The sequence below is a fragment of the Pinus tabuliformis genome, chromosome 2_2, assembly GCF_031772625.1.
Source record: "Pinus tabuliformis cultivar Carrire ecotype Pingquan chromosome 2_2, CPIR1, whole genome shotgun sequence".
NCBI classification, from domain to species: domain Eukaryota; kingdom Viridiplantae; phylum Streptophyta; class Pinopsida; order Pinales; family Pinaceae; genus Pinus; species Pinus tabuliformis.
Window position 1 is genome coordinate 1256828868 of NC_142300.1, and position 19468 is coordinate 1256848335.

General features: G+C 40.0%; 1 protein-coding gene across 1 annotated transcript; it reads left to right on the forward strand.

The window, feature by feature from the left end:
• Positions 1-17495: 17495 nt before the first annotated feature.
• LOC149198039 (uncharacterized) lies at positions 17496-18284 on the forward strand. The gene has a single exon (XM_089404043.1). It carries the CDS (start codon positions 17638-17640, stop codon positions 18205-18207), a length of 570 nt encoding a protein of 189 aa, XP_089260169.1. The 5' UTR covers positions 17496-17637; the 3' UTR covers positions 18208-18284.
• The last annotated feature ends 1184 nt before the right edge of the window (positions 18285-19468 follow it).

The following is a 19468-nucleotide window of genomic DNA, read 5'->3' on the forward strand; positions in this document are numbered from 1 at the left end:
AGGGAAAAGCAAAAAGGCCCCGACTCCATCACAGAAGAAAGAACGAAAAGAGAAGGAGGAGGGAAAGGATGACAAAGCAAAAGAAGACACCCCCATCCTGTCAGCAAGGGAACAGAGGTTGAAAAGCAGGGCAGTCAAAACTGAGGTGGTCCCTGCCAGCCCAAGCACCTCGTCAGCTCCTGCAGGCAAAGCCAAAAGCAAAATCCATGCAGCCAAGAAAGAAAAGGTGGCGGAAGTTGCATCTACAGGAACGCAAGCACAGGCTTCTACAGGAAGCCCGAAAACACAAAAACAGGCTTCTACAGGAAGCCCGAAAACAAAGACAAAGGCTTCTACAGGAAGCCCGAAGACAGAGACAGGGGCTTCTACAAGAAGCCCGAGATTGGAAAGAGGGGCTTCTACAAGAGGCCCGAAGGTCATTGAGAAACAGCCTCCTACAGGGAGTCCGAAGACAAAGAAAGAGTCTTCTACAGGAAGCCCGGAAGTGGGCAAAGCAGGGTCTTCCACAGGAAACCCGAAGTCTAAAAAGGAAAGGCCCCCCACAAGGAGCTCCGAGAGAGCAAATCGCAAGAAATAGAAGGCTGGCATTCTTGAGAAGGAGGCAGCAGTGGCACTAACTGCCCTCAGCACACCTCCAAAACCGAAAGAGAAAAGGGAGAGGGAGACCCCTCTACCACCTGAAGTCAGGAGGAGCAAGAGGATGACCACAGGCAAGCCACAACCTCCACCCGGCAGCTAAACCACTTCAGGGGATGTACCTACTTCACCCAGTCCAAGGACTCCCTCTAAAACATCAGCCACCCCAGAAAAGGGGAGCCCAAAAATAACCTCCTGGACTCGAAAGATAGGCCAGTCACCTTCCGAAGCCCGACTCAAGGAAATGGAAAAGGGGAAGGAAGGGTCACCTTCATCACCACCAGGGGCAGAGAAGGCAGGGCCATCAAAAGCAGAAAAGAAAGAGCCTGTTCCGGTCCCGAGTCCTCAGCCAAGGACGAGAAGCAGGAGCAAGGTTGCTCAAGGATGAGCAAATGGTTCAGCTGGGGGGTGATGATGAGCCCCAATTTTGGTACAATTTGGCCTCATTTTGGCCTATTCTTCTTGCTCAAACCATTCATTTTTCATTGCTTATGCATGCATTTCTTAGTTTATTCATGTTGTTTGTAGGAAGAAGGGTAGGCACTCTCTCTACGTGACTGATGCATTTTGATTCCAGGTTTTGGGCATTAAAAGGGAGCAAAACACAACGAAAGAGGAGTTAAGGAGACAACGAGGTGGCACTGCGGGTTTTGGGAGAGGATGTCCACGGTTCTAGGGACATCCCTCGTGATTCCCATCAAGAACTCCGAGCTCTAATCCATCTCCCCTCCGAGCTTAAAAAACAGCCAGCTGTTCTACAGGAACAGCAGTTATAAACTGCTCTACAGGAACAACAATTATGTCCATCCTACAGGATCAGCAGTTAAAATCTAGTTGGACAGCCGAGCTCCTAAAATGTAGGACACTTGTTGGATCATCTTTTTTGTATAAGTATGAAGGCTTTAGCCTTAGATAGGTTGTTGAAACTCTCATATTGCTATTGTAATTTTGGAGCACAGTTCAGTTTTCGTTCCTTTTTGTAAGCCAATTTGGCATGATATCAGTTATGAATAAAGAAGGCAGTTTGTGATCTAGTTCTGAGTTTTTCTTAAGGAGACTATAGCTCTCAGGTTAGGGCCCAACCTGAGAGCCATAGATCCCCTCTGCTGTAGTGTTGTTTCCATTTCATTTCAGCACTGTGAGCTTTCCATTTACACATGCAATTCGAATTACAGGTTGTTGAGTTGGTCTTCTTCATGAGTTAGATAGGAGATTGCTTATAGTGAATTTGTTTCCATTTGCTTAGTGTAGCAGAGGATAGATATAATCGATTGGATCTCCAACAAAAAGGTTGTTAAGGCTCACTGCCGTCTCATCTGGGATTGGAGTGAAGTCCATGATTAACCACCAAAAATACGCATTTCTTGATTCCATGATTGCTGCCAACACAGACACGTTAAGTTAGATGCTTCTACATGATTCACACCTGCACCACACTTCCTTACCACAGCTTCATGCACGTTCTCTTTCACATTTAGATCGCTGCTCATCGAATTTACAAGCACAAGTAGTTTAGGTTGATGCATTTTTGGTTAAGTAACAGTCATAATCATTTGTTTCACTTACACTGCTCTCTCTCTCTCGTTCCATCACTTTGTCCTCCATCTTGATCACGCATGCAGACATCTCTTTGACCCCTGCTCCGCTCTGTTACCTCACCAAGTCTTTCATTCCTCACGTGTTTCCATTCTCTAGCCTTTCGTTGACATAGCCCTTCACCTTCCATCCTCCTCCCTACACTCACTTCCCATCCTAATATTTCACTTCTAAAGCCATCACCAGCCTCATCCCTTCCTTACACATCTCCCTCTACCATTTCATCATCCCTCCATCACTCCAAACACTCACGGTAGGTCATCCTGTAGCCATTTATAGACATCCTGTAGAAAACAGAGTATCCTGTAGGATTCTCCACAGCCATCCTGTAGGAGGCCACTCTCTCGGTTGCTGAGCATATGAATGCGAGGAACCTCTGTGGATGGGTGCTAAGGATCCCTAGGGACCTCTCCTAGCCTCCCCAACCTATCCCACGCTTTCCTTCCTTCTCCACCCCATCTGCACAACCAAACCCTAGTTAGCTCAAGATCACCATCATCCCACACACCCTTAAAAGAAAATACAAAAACATAACTTTCATGATGCAAGTAATTTAGAATGATGCATTTTCATTTATCAGAGGTAGTGACAGCATTGGTAGAAGTTGCATTTACATTCCATGCATTGTAGAGGTCAGACTAGTTAAATTAGGGTTTCCTAGGTTTACATGCTTTGATTTGCTTTCAGTTCATTTTTGTCAAGTAGAATAGCTTTCCTTTGAGATTAGCTTTCGTCCATCAATTAGCAAGCTTCTTCTGAGAGCCTATAGAAGTTGGCTTGAGCCCTAGCGGACTTCTGCCAGCTGACCAAGTGACAGCTGCGACAAGAGCTAGTACTTGTGCATATAGCACCGTCGCTTCCAAGTTTGTACGAACTACCGGGTTGATAAAATGAGAGACAGGAAGCCCCAGGAGTTGTAGCATTATTGCTACAATACTGGAGCTCACCAATATGCTTGTTCTATAACCTGTCCTTCGGGCAAGCCCATCGCTATGTTTTAACGAGCCTAGCGATAGGGAAACTCGTTCTCGTCTAAAGACAAGTTTGTCGCTATTTAATCATTTTAACGAGTCTAACGACAAGGAAAACTCGGTCCTTTTCATTTTTAGAGAGTCTGAAAAGGTACAAAAAGTTAACTCCAAAATTCCTTTTTCGTCATCTAATCCCTTAAGTCCGAAAAAGTATAAAACAATACAGAAGGGATGAGTTTTCGATAATTTTAACGAGCCGAATAAAACAAGCGCTCGACCTTTTTGTGTAATAATCTCTCAGGTCCAAAAAGATTAAAATCTAGAGGAGGGATAGCTCTTCCGGTCACTTTAACGAGCTGGAAGGCCAAAACTCGGCAAACTTTTCATATTTTACGAGTCAGTTGAAAAGAGCTCAAAGAAGACTCGTCTTTTGAGGAACGAGTGATAAACAGGGATAGCAGCAGATTCCAGGTACAGGTTGGAATTTTCCAATCACGGCAGTGTCACAAGGATGGCTAGGTGAAATCACTCTTCGCAGCTGTTCCTCAAAATGGGTAAACAATCATATGGAGGTGAACGATTGGCTAAATGGAATGGAGGTGGCAGGTGCAAAACACGACCAAGGCTTTTATGGCTAATAAATTTACGATCACAATGGTTATTTACCGAAATAGGTTCATTTTTTAATGAGCTTAAACTCTGGAGGAAACTCTTGCTCATGCTTTTCTATTTTTTAACGAGCATAAATTCCACGGTAAAACTGCTCGATCTTATGTTTATTTTTTAACGAGCATGAACTATGTGCTAAAACTGCTCGGATCTCGCTTTTCTATTTTTTAACGAGCATAAATTCCGTGGTAAAACTGCTCGATACATTTTACATGCCCCCAGCATAATAATGCAAACAAGGCACATGCCCCCTAGACTTCAGGGGGTCGTTTCATTTTTTAATGAGGTTGACATAATAAAGAACTATCCTCTTGACTCTTCATTTTTTAAGGAGGTTGACCTGAGATAGGAACTATCCTCGAAGTTTTAGATCCATTAGAAATAGAAGGTTTCATATTCCACTGTGGCCATTTCTGCCAGATTACTTGGAGGCGGTAAGGCAAAAGTACCCATTAAAGTAGGGTCTTTTAGGAAAATGACTCCGATATTTTGGAGAGGATGATTACTTCTATGGATCTTTGGAATGCTTCCCGTAATAAATGGTGGCACAACTTCTGTCGAAGTTGTCGTCGAACTGCTTGGTTGATTTCTTCCTTTGCCGTTCGACAACTGCAGATTTCCGCAATCTTTGTTCCTTGTCGAAATCAAAGCATCATCCTGCTGCTCGGAGGTCGACAACATCAGCACCTGGCACCGGGAAGTATTTCCACTATCAACCAGATTTTGACCTGGATTGGGAAACGGATCAGTCAACACAGCTGGATTTTTCGGACTCTTAAAGAATCTTTTTATCTCAGCTTTGTATGGACAGTCTGCTGTCCAATGATCCTCGTCACATATAAAACATGGACTTTTTGGTTTTCCTTTCCTGGGAGAGTTCGAAGAATTCTTTCCAGGAGATGACTCACCTTGTTTCTTCTTCTTCTCTCTGTTTTGTTTCTTCTTGCTTCCTGGTTGACTGGTTTCTTTGCCTTTATCTGCTGATACGGCATTTACTTCCGAAGCAAGAATTTCTTCTTTTGCATTTTGATCCGAATTCTTACGGGCTTTCTTTGACGAAGCCTTTATCGATTTCGTGTTTGCCGTGCCAATCACGCCGTCACCGGCATGAGAGTCACTATTTGATTTAGGAGGGGGAGGAATTGAAAATTCCGGTCTAGGGGCGTCGGGTATTTTGTCGTAGAGTGTGCCGGACTGAGTATAAACTAAGTCCAAATACTGTGCACGAGCAATAACTTGCTCCTCTGTTACGACCCCCCCCCTTGGCCACATCTTCCGTAATAGCCGGAAGTAACGACTTTATGAACCATTCAGCTAATAGCTGATCGGGAACATATGTTTTCACCATCCTACGACGACGACGCCACTCATGTATATGATCAGATATATGGGTGGCAGTTGTCTGCTTGAAATTGGTTAATATTTCCGTTCCCGTTTCATACCTTATCGGTAATTGAAAATGGGTTAAGAAAGTCGTGGCTAGGGAACTAAAATTGTCGAAAGAGGCTCTTGGCAATTCAATATACCATTTAGCCGCTGGACCTGTCAATGTCCTATGAAAAAGGCGAAGCCTTATTGAATCGTCGTTTAGGGTGTTCGATGAACACCACAGATGAAAAGTCATCACGTGATTCGATGGGTCTTCACCTGGATTTCCATTGAATTTAGGAATGTCAGATGGAATTTTATGAGGAATCGCTGGCCACCAAGGGGCATAAGCAATCGGATCGTTGGTTAACCGGTGTAAATCGGGTAACTCTAAAGTTGCCACGAATGGTAACTGTTGGTTCAGGTTAGGCGAAGCATAACCAGGGTACGATGGAATCGCTTGATCAGTGGGCCTTTGCATACCAGCATAATGTAATTGATGTTGGTATGACTGATACGGTTGGTGGACTTGACCACTATAAAGTGGTTGGTTTTGACCGTTTTGAATATACGGTTGTCCACTATTCACAAAGATCTGCTGCTCAGAACCTTGGTACACTTGCTGGAGTTGCGGTTGTTGGTATTGCACAAGCCATGGTTGTGAAGCCATGTTCTGTTGTGTTATGCTAACCGTTGGACCGAGGTGTGGGGTAATTGTACCCATTTGTACTTGTGTCGCCCCACCAGTTGGCGATTGTGGTTGTGACCCATGATCAAGTGGTTGTTGCATTACAACCTGAGAAATCTGAGGTTGACATGCAATAGGTATCGCTTGAACTTGTGACACTGTTACAATAGCTGGTGTGGTTGGGATGTTCGTCACAGGCACACACTGTTGCATAGAATATACAACCCTTGGTTGTTGAGGTAGCATAGGTACCCAACTACTTGATGCAATTCCAGTATAACCTGAATACTGTTGAGAACTGCCATATGGATATCCTCCCGGAGGAGGTAATGAAAGGGCATATTGCCCCCCATACGGTAGCAATCCGGAACTCAGAGGGATTGTTAGGCCTTGAGGACTAGATGGCCCAAATTGACCTCCATGAGGATCAATCTGTCGAGTCTCAACATAAGAGTTGCCGGGTATTACTCCGGATGAACAAACTGGAACAGACCACACTGTCGAAATAGTCCCTTGGTGGACTCCTTCTAGCGGTTGAGAGCTAGTCGGGACAGCTGGTATGCCGGCAAACATCGTCGGAGTGACGGCAGGGGCTTCTGCTGTCGCTGTGTCATTTGACACAGTCCTAGATGATGACGGTCGTTCAGACATTTTAAGTCTATCCAATAGATTGCCTAGCGATTCTATAGGAACTTCCACTTGTGGTGGATTAACTTCTGATGAAGGAAATAGAGTGACCCCGACTCCAAAATGAGTTGGAGTACTTGCTTGCGGATCCTCTGCAATTTCCTCTATCGCAATCAAACCCGGTGGACGAGGAAGACCGTCAGGTCCGTAAAATATTTCTGGTGCCGAAGAAGTGGTTGTTTCGACAGCGACAGTTGTTCGAGGAGCAAAACTCTCTGGACCGGTTACAGATGGAACTGGTTCAGTTATACAAGTATTTGTCCCCAGACTAGGATCAGTATTACTGTTCTTCTGTGGCTGTTGAACTTCCTCTATAGAGGCAGGGTTTCCAGAAATGTTTGGAGTAACCGGAACCTCAGATGTAGTTGGAACACTTGTTCTAACTTTTAAAGGAGATTTTGAACCGGTTAAACGAGTTCGCTTTGTCCGTACTGTTTTCGATTCCGGAGACAAAGACGGTTGACTCGTAAGCCTCCGCGAACGACGGGGTTTGAATTGACTTTCTTCCACGATTGCGGATTACTCGATCAACCAAAATATTAAAAGGGGAAATTTGTGTTTCCGAATTGAATGAATTTTATTAGACGCAACTTGCTTTTTCACTTTTTAAGAGTCGAGAAAAAGCTAAAGATGACTCTAGTCTCCTTCGATGTATTAACGAGCCCGAAGTGACAAATGCTCGGTTGGACTTTTTCAGTTATAGAGTTTGAAAAAGGCCAAAAGAAACTGCTCTGGAGATCTAGGCAGAGGGTGTGCCAAACCTTTCGCAAAACCACAGAATACGTTTTACGGTACGAGTGGTCGATCTTCGTGAATGCTGTGTTCACTGCATTGCGATCAGTAGGGCGGCCGACACGGTTTCCTATGGATAAAGGCTTTGATCCTATAGGGGTATCCCAATATATACGCGACGGTACGTGGGAGCACAAGTCCGTATTAGTGCCATCGACTCTCAGGAGGAATCACCCACCTTCGTCGAGATCGACAGTCACTACGTTTAACGACGCCGGAACACGTCTCTAGCTTAGACCTCTATGTGTTTGCGTTATGTTTCAAAGCATTGTTATGTTCATTCAATATATTTTAAGTTGATCTTTTTAAAGTTTGCCTTTCAAGGTTCACCACGAGATGTTTGAAACAAATTCCTAAATGCAGTCTAAGATGAGAAGCAAGCTTTTTCAATCTTTTCGACTTATGAAAATCTTAACTACTGAGGGAAAAGAGAGACAAAATCTTTTCACACAGATCAAAGAGCATACACTAATGCACTTTTTCCCCTAAATCAACATACAAACTTATATGCAAAAATGCAAAATGCAAGTATTTCTTTTCTCTTTCTTAATGTTTGTGCGACACAAAAAGAAAGCTGTTGTATAATTTTGAATTCAATTTCAAGTGAAAGCAAACAAGCTTGTCCAAAATCAAAAGACACCTTAAGATTTACTTGTTTCGACACTAGAAATGTATGAATTCAAACCATATGACGAAAGCGAAAGCTCAATCAGCTATGAACAGCAAACAAACTAACTCTTAAGATCAAAACGACACTTTATCACAAGTCTAGATCTAAGAGGCCACAGCAAGACTAGTTCACTTTCGTTATGGGAAACTGTAAATGATACAAGAAATACACAAAGAACAAACACAATTTCTTTATACAACCGAGGCGGAATAGTGGCAAGGAAAGTTGGTTTCAGATAGGTACATTGACTGGTAACAGGCTGCAAAAACAAGAGTGAAAACAGGGCAAGAAACAGCAGGAAACCCCAGTAGCACAAGGCAAGACTGGTTCAACGCAGGTAGTACAAAGGCAGTTTGACCTTCAGCGCAGGTAGCCCCTTCAGGAACTACGCTGAAATGCAGACAGCCTTCACACAGCCTGCACTGAAGAACGAAACTTTCGTTTCTCTTGGTTTCCGGGTCACAGATTGCTCAAAAATTCACAGTTTTTGGCCAAATCAGAAGCTATCAGTCAAGTACACACTAAGGGATGAAAAGGAGAATGAAAAGCTATCACTAAGAGCTGTTTAGAGTCCTTGTGAATCAACTCTTCAAATCATAAACATGCCCAGAAACTGAGCTAGAGTAGCTGCCCTCTACTTTGCATTTGAAAGCTCCAAATGCAGTTCGATTCAGTACTCCCTGTGTTTATGAAATGAATAGCAAAAACACAAACAACCAACAAGATACGATCCCCAGCGGAGTCGCCAATTTGTTGTTGGGAAAAGTATCCAATACGGAATGACCCTATCCCACTCTAAGGGTGATAGTACCTCAGCAACAATCAAAGCAAAGCTGTTCAAGATTACTTCTTTATGAGATGTAAGAGAGAGGAGGAAGAGATCCACTAACCGATGTCTTCCGCTAATGATTGATCCAATCTTCTCTCTTTGCTACTTGCTCCCAGCTCCTTGCTCTTTCACTGGCCCAGCTACACCAAGATCCTGCAAAATCACAAGAAAGGGAAACTACCAGAAGCATACATTCATAATTGATTCAAGGATTAGAATAAATCAAATATACAAGTATCAGTACGCCATTGAGACACATGCATATAGAAGAACCTCAAATGCTTTATTAATGGAAGAAGTAAAGTTCAGGAAGTGATACAACCATAAAAGGCCCAATCCAGCATCACCTCCCAGCAAAAACAAATCTCCTCTTCACCTCCTTCAAGCAAATCACCCAATAGTTCTATACTCAAACCAACAGCACTTCCTTACAGTCACAAGATTCCAGCCCCCTTAGACCTCATGAGAGAGCTCTATATATAGGAGTTTTGGAGAAAGGATGAGTCAGCTTGAACTTGGCATGGAGCTGACTAGTGTCCTCTCCCACTTCAGTTATTCTTCAGTTCTTGAGTCCACTTGGAGGTTCTTGCTTCCACTTGGAGATCTAGGCCCTCTTACTCATCACTAGGCGAATTCCCTGATCCAAGTGTCATTTTGGAAGCTTCCTGGGCATTGACACCTTGAGGAATGACTGTGCCACTTGGCCAAACTCGCCCAGCGCAGGTAGCCTTCATTGGAGTTGACATTCAGCACAGGTACCGAGTGGAGCACTTGACATTCAGCGCAGATGCTCAGTGGAGCAGTTGACATGATCCAGAAATAGCTTGTTTTTGAGTGTTTTCAGGTGGAGAACTGATTTTCAGTGCTGTGGTTTGCTGACCTTGTTCCTCTAGGGGTAGGAACAACATGTTTAGGAACTTTGGATCCCTTAGATTATTGACATTTCATGCTTCATGCTGTTAGGCACAAAAATGTCTATAACAGACTGGTCACAATCCTCACAATCCTCACAATCCTCGTGCACGGACACCTGCACATGCAAAGAACGATACAAACACAAGCATAAAATCCAGTAAATGCAACTATATATCAGTCAGAAAGGATATAACTCAAATACCATCATAAAGACAATAAGAGTGGAACCATAATGATAGTCGTCTATTATTAATGAACAAAGAAGAATACAACCATAGTTCTGACGTCAAATCCTTCTCAAGAGGGTCCAGCCAGCAAGTCTCTCAAGCATTCACCCTTGAAGGTAGATCTCCCAAGACAAAATCTCTCTCTCACACAAGTTTACACAAGAAAGAAACACTTCACAACCTTCCTTAAGCTCTCTAGCAATCCCACACTTGTCACACCAGCTACCTATCAAGCTCACACACTAGCAGCAACACTCCAAGCACTATGAATTCCAAACTAGCAGCTCATGGCAATGGTGGAGGCTTAAATAGGAGAAAGAGTCTCCATGAATGGTGGGAGGATGAGCTTATCTCCAAGGAAGGTAGCTCAAATGACGAAACAAACATGCCAGAGAAGGGAGGGCGACATTTACAAGGTCAACAACCAAGTCTGTAGTCATCTGGAAGGCCGGCTGTTAGAACAAACTCGCCCAGACTGGATCATCGCGAGTGCATAACTGCTCTAGAGCGCTGACATCGCTGCTGAATAACGAAGAAAGTCATGTCAGCGCGATCAGATATAAATAACAGACGCGCTGTCTCATGAAATTCGATCAGCGCGGGAATCACGTGTACTTCCGCACTGGCAGTGCATTCGGTCTGTTTTGGAGCGCTCATCAGCGCGTTTATTTTTACAACAGTCGCGATGATGGCAAAACTTTGGCAAAGTGGGTCATTTGGCAACATTAGAGAGCATGAGCATGGATGATTTGGACTCATGACACAGTAGGACGACTGGTAGGAAGATAGTGACAAATTACAGTGTAACACTCATACTTTGGGAACAACTTGTCTACTTTCCTTGCCATATTGTAGAATACCTTGCGGAAATTATGTTCCTCTTCCCAATGAGCTTCTTCATTGGTCGTGTTTCTTCTTCGTTGTGCACGTCTTGCTTCAGGATCAAAGGACTTAAGCATTCCTTCTCCTTTCCGAAACTTGTTCCATGTTAGCATAAACTCTTGAAATTTGCATCTACGAAGACCAGCTCTGATACCAAACTTGATCCAGGATCTTTTACTTACAGATGCATCGAAATTACATAAAACAAAGATTCTTAACCATAGAACTTAAAAACACATAAACAATGTGGAAATAACCAAAAGAACATGAAAACCATGACACAATGATTTAATTACGGAGTTCGTCCAATTTGAACTACATCTTCGGGCCCTGCTCAATAGTGGGGAGGCCTTCATTCATTAAGTGGCATAAAAAAGTGATAAAAGTGCAAGCAATAATATTTACAATCCTTATACCTCCACACTGGAATATGGATGAAGAATGGAGAGCCCATTTTCAGAAACAGACAGTACCACTGAACTCCTGGCGAAAAATCATGCAAAAACGTCTATCCAAACACCTAATTTGGATAATCGAGCCTTCTGCAACTTGTCAGAACCTCTCAGATGCTCAAAGCGAGGTCCTAACATGCTGCCATGGTCAGGGTCAACTGCACAATATATTTTTAATTAATCAGCCAGTCCTCTTTGCCTTCTTCTGACACAAAAGGGTCTTTTATAAGCATGGCGGCAATCCCTCAAAACCCGGGCAGTTTCCAACCAACGACAAAGTTAGCAGGCGGGCATTATCCCAACAAAGATTCTCGGGCCTCAATAAGACATGGCAACAATCCCCTTACAAACCTGGAAAAACTCTTTAACTATTTTGACCGAGCTTCTACCTTGCCTCGACAGCTTTATTGATGTTAATAACCCATCGGTGTTTCCAATCAGTGATGGGCCAAACCCATACAATAGGCATTTTGTGATGCAGCGGACCTGTCGGGTTATAAAATATAGCATAGAACAATATTGCATCTGGTAATCCTCATCGCAAATCGCAATCGGAACTTCCCTTGGAAGGTATCAAAGTCCATATATTGCGATAGCAACGGACTCGTCGAGTTATAAAATACAATGTACAAAAATATTGAGTCTGAATCATAAATCGCAATTGGCGATGGCCAGGGTGATACTCCATGCTCCCACTGCAATATGCGATGGCAATTTTATCGCATCACAATCAAGCTTCGTCGGGAGTCGATTCTTGAATTCTCGTTCCTCCTCCGACCTGGGATATGTGATATTGCAATCGCATCTGGGATCCTGTTGAGGCTGATTCTCCTTAAGTCGTTTCTTCCTCTTGCTCCAATATGCAATATGGGGGACCAATGGCAGCCTGCCACTAGGCGTTTCCCCATTCCCTGAGACCTTTTCCATGTCATCTCCTCCTGTCACTTAGACAAGTCAAACTTTGAACTTTGACTTACTCTAACTTCTTCATATGAAGTCGGATTTGAGTGTCGTTCACATTGTTGGAATCGGGATGAGGAGCACTTCGATATGATGCTAAGTTTACCCAGATTCTTCCACTTTGTGTTTCAAGCCTTTTACCATGCCAATGGTACTTTTATGAAGATCCACTTGTATCAATCTTCTAGGATCCTCCTAGATCAATCATCTAGGATCCTCCTAGATCACTAGATATGGATATTGTTGAATGAGTGTTGCTTATTCTTTTATGATTGTCGTTTATCTTGCAAACTATTTTTTCAAGTTAATCAACAGGTCTTCCTATTTCACTCCCTAGCCTCTCTTAGGATAGTACTACTACTTTCCTCATTAGAGACTTGTCTCCCTTACGCCCGTGGAAGTTCCCTCTACACTCTGCACCAATGTCACACAAAGCTCACATTCTTGCTACCTCAAAGTTGTGTTTATGATCTCTTGTGTATAAGTTGTGGCCAAGGCATACCTCTAAAACCACTCACAATGGTGGCCAGACCATATAATCGGATGGGACTCCTATACCAAATGTCGTCAGGTCTAATTGAGACTTCATGTCAGGGATGTCCCCTATATGTTGGCGACATCCAACACTGTCAACACAACAACAATGCAAGATTTATTATAAGTGTTGAATACATAATGGCAATGTTGTCACTTATCAAAAAACCTTATGTACAAGTCATCGTGAGTCCAAGTCATTAATGTCAATGACTTGTCATGTTGTCATCACATGATGATGTAATTTTGGGAAATATTGTAAATGTAAATATGTGAAACCCAACAATCACGTATAGACAAAAGAGTCACATGGATAAGTCCAAAAGTCACAGAGAAGTTCAAAGGTCACATTAGAAGTCTAAGAGTCATGAAGAAGTTCAAGAGTCATAGGGATATCAAAGGCCATTCCTCTTGTTTTAAAAGAAGCCTCATTACTCAAAGAGAGGACTTTTAACCTTGGCTTCTCCAACTAGGCATTATAGAGGAAGATAGTTCTTTTGGAGAGCTATTAGTGGCTCAACACTCCATTGTTGGAGCTAGTGGTATTCATTGTATTAATGTACATCTTGGAACTTTTGCCCAATATTTGAAGCTCATTGAGCCAACATATTTTCGTCCATATATCATGAATGTTTTAGGACTATTCTTGGAATGTTTGTGGTGTATGTTAGAATTCATATGTTCTAAATAAATTGAACTATTTTAGTGGCTTTGGTGCTCATCTTATTGAATATGTGTTGTACTTTTTTTCATGATCGTTGCATCTATGTGAACTATTTCACTTTATGACTAACGATTCTTTCATATGTATGTGTGTGTGTCTTTACTAGATTCGTACTAATACTTTTCTTCTGAAGGATCACTTTTGTTTCCTTTCCTTGAAAGAGCCGTGATACAAATTAGAATTGAACAATTCACAAGGCATACTTACTTACTCATTCAAAAGTACACGTGCATTTCTCTTTCATGCTGACACTTGCAGCCAAGGCAAATATTTAAGTATATGTCAGCCATACCACATTTTCGGATAAAGCTCCAATACCAAATGATATGAGGTCTAATTGAGACTTCATACCAGAGAAACCCATTGTATGTTGGTGGGATCTAGCACTGTCAATAAAATCTCTTAATGAATCTAGTTTTTAGAGATTACGGAAAATTGTGAATGTAACTACTTTTATTCTAATAAAAGATAGTTGGTTTTTTTCTCGTGAAAAAAACAATACAAATTTATGCCACGTGTAGTGTCTACGGAACCCCTTTGGCATACATCTAACAAATTGCGGAGCTTGTGAACTACGCTAAGGGAGAAAATGATTAAAATATATATTTCAATAACATCTACATATAAGTGATGCCTATATAAAATAGGTCGTTACAAAAATATGAACGTGGAAACAATGCTAATATGGTGGAAGAGATTACTCTCCATGGGTTTACGGTCTCTCACTGCAACTGATTAGATAGATGGGATAGGAATCAGGGTTAAAAAATCATTAATTTAATTTAAAATTTGCATATTGATGATAATGTTTACATAATTTTTAAGATGAACATTATATAATATTTGCAACAATAAAATTTCAACATGAAGTCTTAAAAAGTATAGTATATTTTTGTATCGTTGAGACTGGTAAAAAAAATCCTTCATGGTGTTGAAATTCCAAAATAAGTACAAATTCATTTATAATGGGTATTGAAATTCCCAAGTAAGCACAAATTATTTATAATGGTTATTTGGATGTATTAGAAAAGAGTTTTATATCATGAGATTTTATAGTGTGGATATTCAATTTTAAAGTGTGAATACTAAATCTTTGAAGCTTAAAGGTTGAGGCTCACGTGAAATGCCAATATCACCCTTGAGCTATTTATATGTTATATAAAACATTAACATATGGGGATATAGTAATTAAATTAAAGAGTTTTTAATTGTCTTATTGAAATAATAGAACTAACTTTTCTTGTTTGTCTAAGTGAAATAACTAATTTTTGTTTAATTTTGAAATTTTTAATGTAGTTTTTTAAAATGTTGGTACATTGTTGTTAAATCTTGATTTTTTTAAAATAAGTTTATTTATTAGTTTAATTAAAAAATAGATTTATTTCACGGTTAGATATGGAAAATGAATCTATTTCATTATTGAATATGGAAATATCAAATGCATGGTTATGCATTCAATACATTCATACTTGAATCTAAACTCAATTGGTTTTTTTCCTTGTTGGGATGGAAACATGTGAGCTCATTTCCTTCTCACTTGTTGGAGGATTATAAATTTCTTTAAAATGCATGCCCCATATATTATTATTGATTGAAATGTTAGAATCCTCCTAACGTCTTATTTAAAGTGGCATCAAACTTGTTATGTTGATAGACATGTCTATTTTGAAATCAAACTTCCAAAATTTTAAATTAATTATCAATAATTAATAGGTGGATGATTCCGATTTAACCTCTATGCAATATCCATGAAATGTTATCATGTCTATTTTGAAACAAGACTTCCAAAATTTTAAATTAATTATCAATAATAGCATTTCTATTTTGAAACACGACTTCCAAAATTTTAAATTAATTATCAATAATTAATAGGTGGATGATTGGGATTTAACCTCTGTGCAATATTCACTAAATTCTTTTAGGAATCTATTTCAAAGATAGTTATGTCTTTTTTCCTTTTCAATTTAATTTAAAAAAATTATAAAATTATTAAAAGAAACTATATATAAAATATTTCGACTCCAAAATTTGATATTGATAAGTCATAGTATTGGCTAGTGGTATTGTAATAAAGCCTATGTACCAGTTAAGAATCGCCATAGTAAAGTGAAATGATTCTCCATGATTAAGAATCAAGTGTGTGTTTTTTAAAACATATATTTATTCAACTCGTATATTAATTTTTTTAATAATCATAATAATAATAATTTAAATTTATAATTTAATTGTTTATTATCATCATTATTATTATTTTTAATGTTGACAATATGTGATATATCATGGGGTAAGTGTTTTGATGTTTATCATTGATTGATTGCTATCAATGTTTATTAACCATCTAAATTATATAATTGCACTAGTTTTATTGCTTATAAAATCTTCCTTTAATCTAATTCATCATTTTACAAGTTGCAATGGAATAAACACAATTGAACATGTATTATCTTTTTAAAATAATATAAAACATGTCTATCTACAATATTGTTTGGTTGAACCATATTTTATAATTAATTTGACAAAACTAGTTGGAGTAATATGTGTGGGACCTAAGATCAAACTTATACCATGAATTTGTGACTTAGCAAGAGCCGAGACCCCAGGAAGATGGGGGAGTCTACTCCTTGAGCCTTATCACAAGGGACCAAAGATGTCACCCTGTGGGATTTCACGATGGGTGGAGGGGGGATAACATCCCGTTGTGCCAACCACTCAGTTGTTCGAAAAAAGAGATTAATAAAAAAATACTTTTATAATAAGAAAAGTATCAATGCCTTTGGCCCTACAATTGCTTTTACTTGGCCTAAGAGCTTCTCTTCCTCAAACTAACTAAAGGCCAGGACCCGGAGACATTTGGCAACAATGAAAGTCTACCCCTTTAAAAATCACGAATAAGTAATTCCAAGTGATAGTTTTTCTTAAATAAAAATGATGAATAAATTTATATTAACAAAAAACAATAGCAATCATGATCGTTGTCCCACTGCTATGATTGCTATCCCAGTGCTATTTTGACAACCAAATACATTTGCCCATTATATTAAAAATAAATAAAATAAATATCAAACATCACCCCATATAATAAAAAATCATATTGAATTTAGGAGTCATTTATGGGGGTGGAGGAATTGCCCAAATGGCCAAAAGTGGTCGGAATTCGCTCAAAAAAATTTCAAAAAATCTTGTAGATACCGTGTTTGAATCATATTTTTGATAATGAAAATAAGTTCAGCACCATCAAAAACCTTGAAAACATCTAAAATTATAAAATTTGACAGCATTTTTTAAAATATGACCAGAATTTTCATCACTTTAACTTTAAGGGGAAAAAACATTATCGTTAGACTACAGCTTAAAGTATCCCTGAACCGTCCAGGGCGCCCCTGGAATGTGTGTCTTACAATGTACTTTCATGGAATGCAGTGCTGTAAAAGAAAAGACCGCGTGGCCTGTTGCCCTCACATTACAACCAGTTGTCTTTTCGATTCGAAACAGCTGTTGTCTACGTAACTGGCTTACCTTTTCTTGAGAACCCATTTCCACTTTCCACAATTACACTCACGTTACGGCCGGAACAATATGATGCCCCCTATCCCACGCTGTCGTCACAACTGTAAGTCTGGATCGAGAAATTTGACTCTTGCACGACGAACATAGCGTCAACGTACGCGTAAAAACCGCGTGAGAATTTGATCGGAAAAAGCACTGCACCTCATAAACGGCCAGCTTGCGTAGCGTGGAAGCCCACATTACGCGCATTTATGAGTTTCAGTTTTTATTTATACACGCCACGCCACAGAATTAGTAGCTTCTCCAGGAAATCCAGCCTCCATATTTCAGTCAAATTCCCAAACTCCTCAAACTTATTAGTCGCCCTCCATAGGTTGTGAATACATCGTTGCTGTGAAAATTTGACGAAATGAGTAGATTTTAGTTGCAGTGGTTAGTGTATAATTTATGAAATAATAGCTACCAACCCCGAAAACAGAAGAAGTGAAGGCCTATCGAAAAGTTGGTGGCAACGAATCAGACTAAGAAGAATGTTGAATATGAAGGATCGGCATCGGTTGAAAAGGCGGTTTTACAATGCGGCAAGATTGGTGATTGTGATGATGAGAAGGGGATTTGCAGGAAAACAATGGCAAAAGATGATGCTCAGAATCCATGATCTCCAGCGGGCATTCATCAAGAAATTGGAAACACCAACGGTGGGTTACGATCATGTGTCGTTTAATTTTGAAGATCATTGGGAGGAGTTTTCTTGTAGCAGCACTCCGGTGAAGGGTCATGAGAAGAGATCGTGGGATGATCGTTTGCATTTTCTTCTCTGCAGAGCTCTGCCCTGCGTTTGTCCCACTGCCCATGATGGCCAATATGAGAACAAGAATTGTTTTAGTATCAATGATGGACAGCAACAACAGCGTTCCCGTGTTGATGAGTCTCCCAATTCCCCCATGGATTATCTCACCTCTCCTCAAATGGATTCTCTCTGTTCTCCTCAAGTAGACAGACGAGCAGAAGAGTTTATCACACTGTTCTATGAGCAGATGCGACTACAACGTCAAAATTCCTACCAGCAGTGCCAGGAAATGTTGGCCAGAGCCACCTAGTACAGTTTTTGTAGCACACTATTCGTCAATTCATTCATCGATAGAAAACTTAATAAAATTGGCAAGAGGTTTGGGAAGTTGTGTTGTTTAATTATTTTATGTTTGTAGAGTTTTTAGTTGAAAACATGTTAAATATAATTAGATGATAAAATATTTATTTTCTGTATTCAAACTAAATATGAACTACATTTGTTGGTTCGAAATGGGTAGGCCAAAAATTTCTCTTTATGTGATTTCTACCAAAAGACTTTGCTTAAGATATTTATTATTTAAAATGTGTTTTTTTAATTTACAAATTTATTGTGTTATCTAAAATATAATTTTTAATATATAGATATATTTTTCAATTATAAATATATATATACAACTTGAGTTGGTCTAATGGTTGACAACATGTGTCTTCTCCTAAAGAGTCATTGGTTCAAAACCAAAGAGGGGTATGATAAAAATAAAGAATCAAATTTATTGATCACATCTCAAGTGAGAGACTACACCGGAGACGGCAGAACGTTCTACATCCATTCACACAAAAGTCATAAACTAGCACATAAGCAGGGTGGTTTGAACCACTCCCTAAATAATAGAACCTTAGACCTAATCAAAGGGTGTCAATCCTATCCTACAACAACAAACAACCAAATCTAGGAAAAGACTAACTTTCTCCATTAATTCTAACACTCCCCCTTAATGAAGAAAGGGTGCTTGGAAAAATAGCATACGCCTATTGGTCTAGTCTCAGCTAGGGTTACAATAGTACATAAAAAACTTGGTAACTAAGCTTTCATTTTTTTCTTCTTGCATGAGAGTCCATGCTTGTTCATTCGTCGGTGAAGTTTCTTCACTTTTCTTGCCATAAGGTAGTGGTGGAGCTTCTCCTCCTTTTTACGTTTTCTACCCCAAAGGTGAAACACTTGAACTCTTATCCTCCTCTTTCGTGATCTCGATTGTAGGCTAACATTCAATGTTGCAGGTTCTTGGGACTTTACAATTGTTTCTTCTTGAATGACAATATCTGCACACGTAAAAACAATGTTAGATTCATATTGGCTCTTGTCTTCATGCTCCTTCAAGAGAGCTTTCATTTCTCCATCTCTTTCTGCTGACATAGTTTGTTGATTCATGCCTTCAACCTCTTTACTCAATTCTATTGCTACAAACATGTTGTTTTGCATTTGATTTGTATATGGAGATAGGCTTTTCTTCTCACTGAACAACAACTTATCAATAAGATGCTTTTCATGCATTAGATTGATCCACTCGT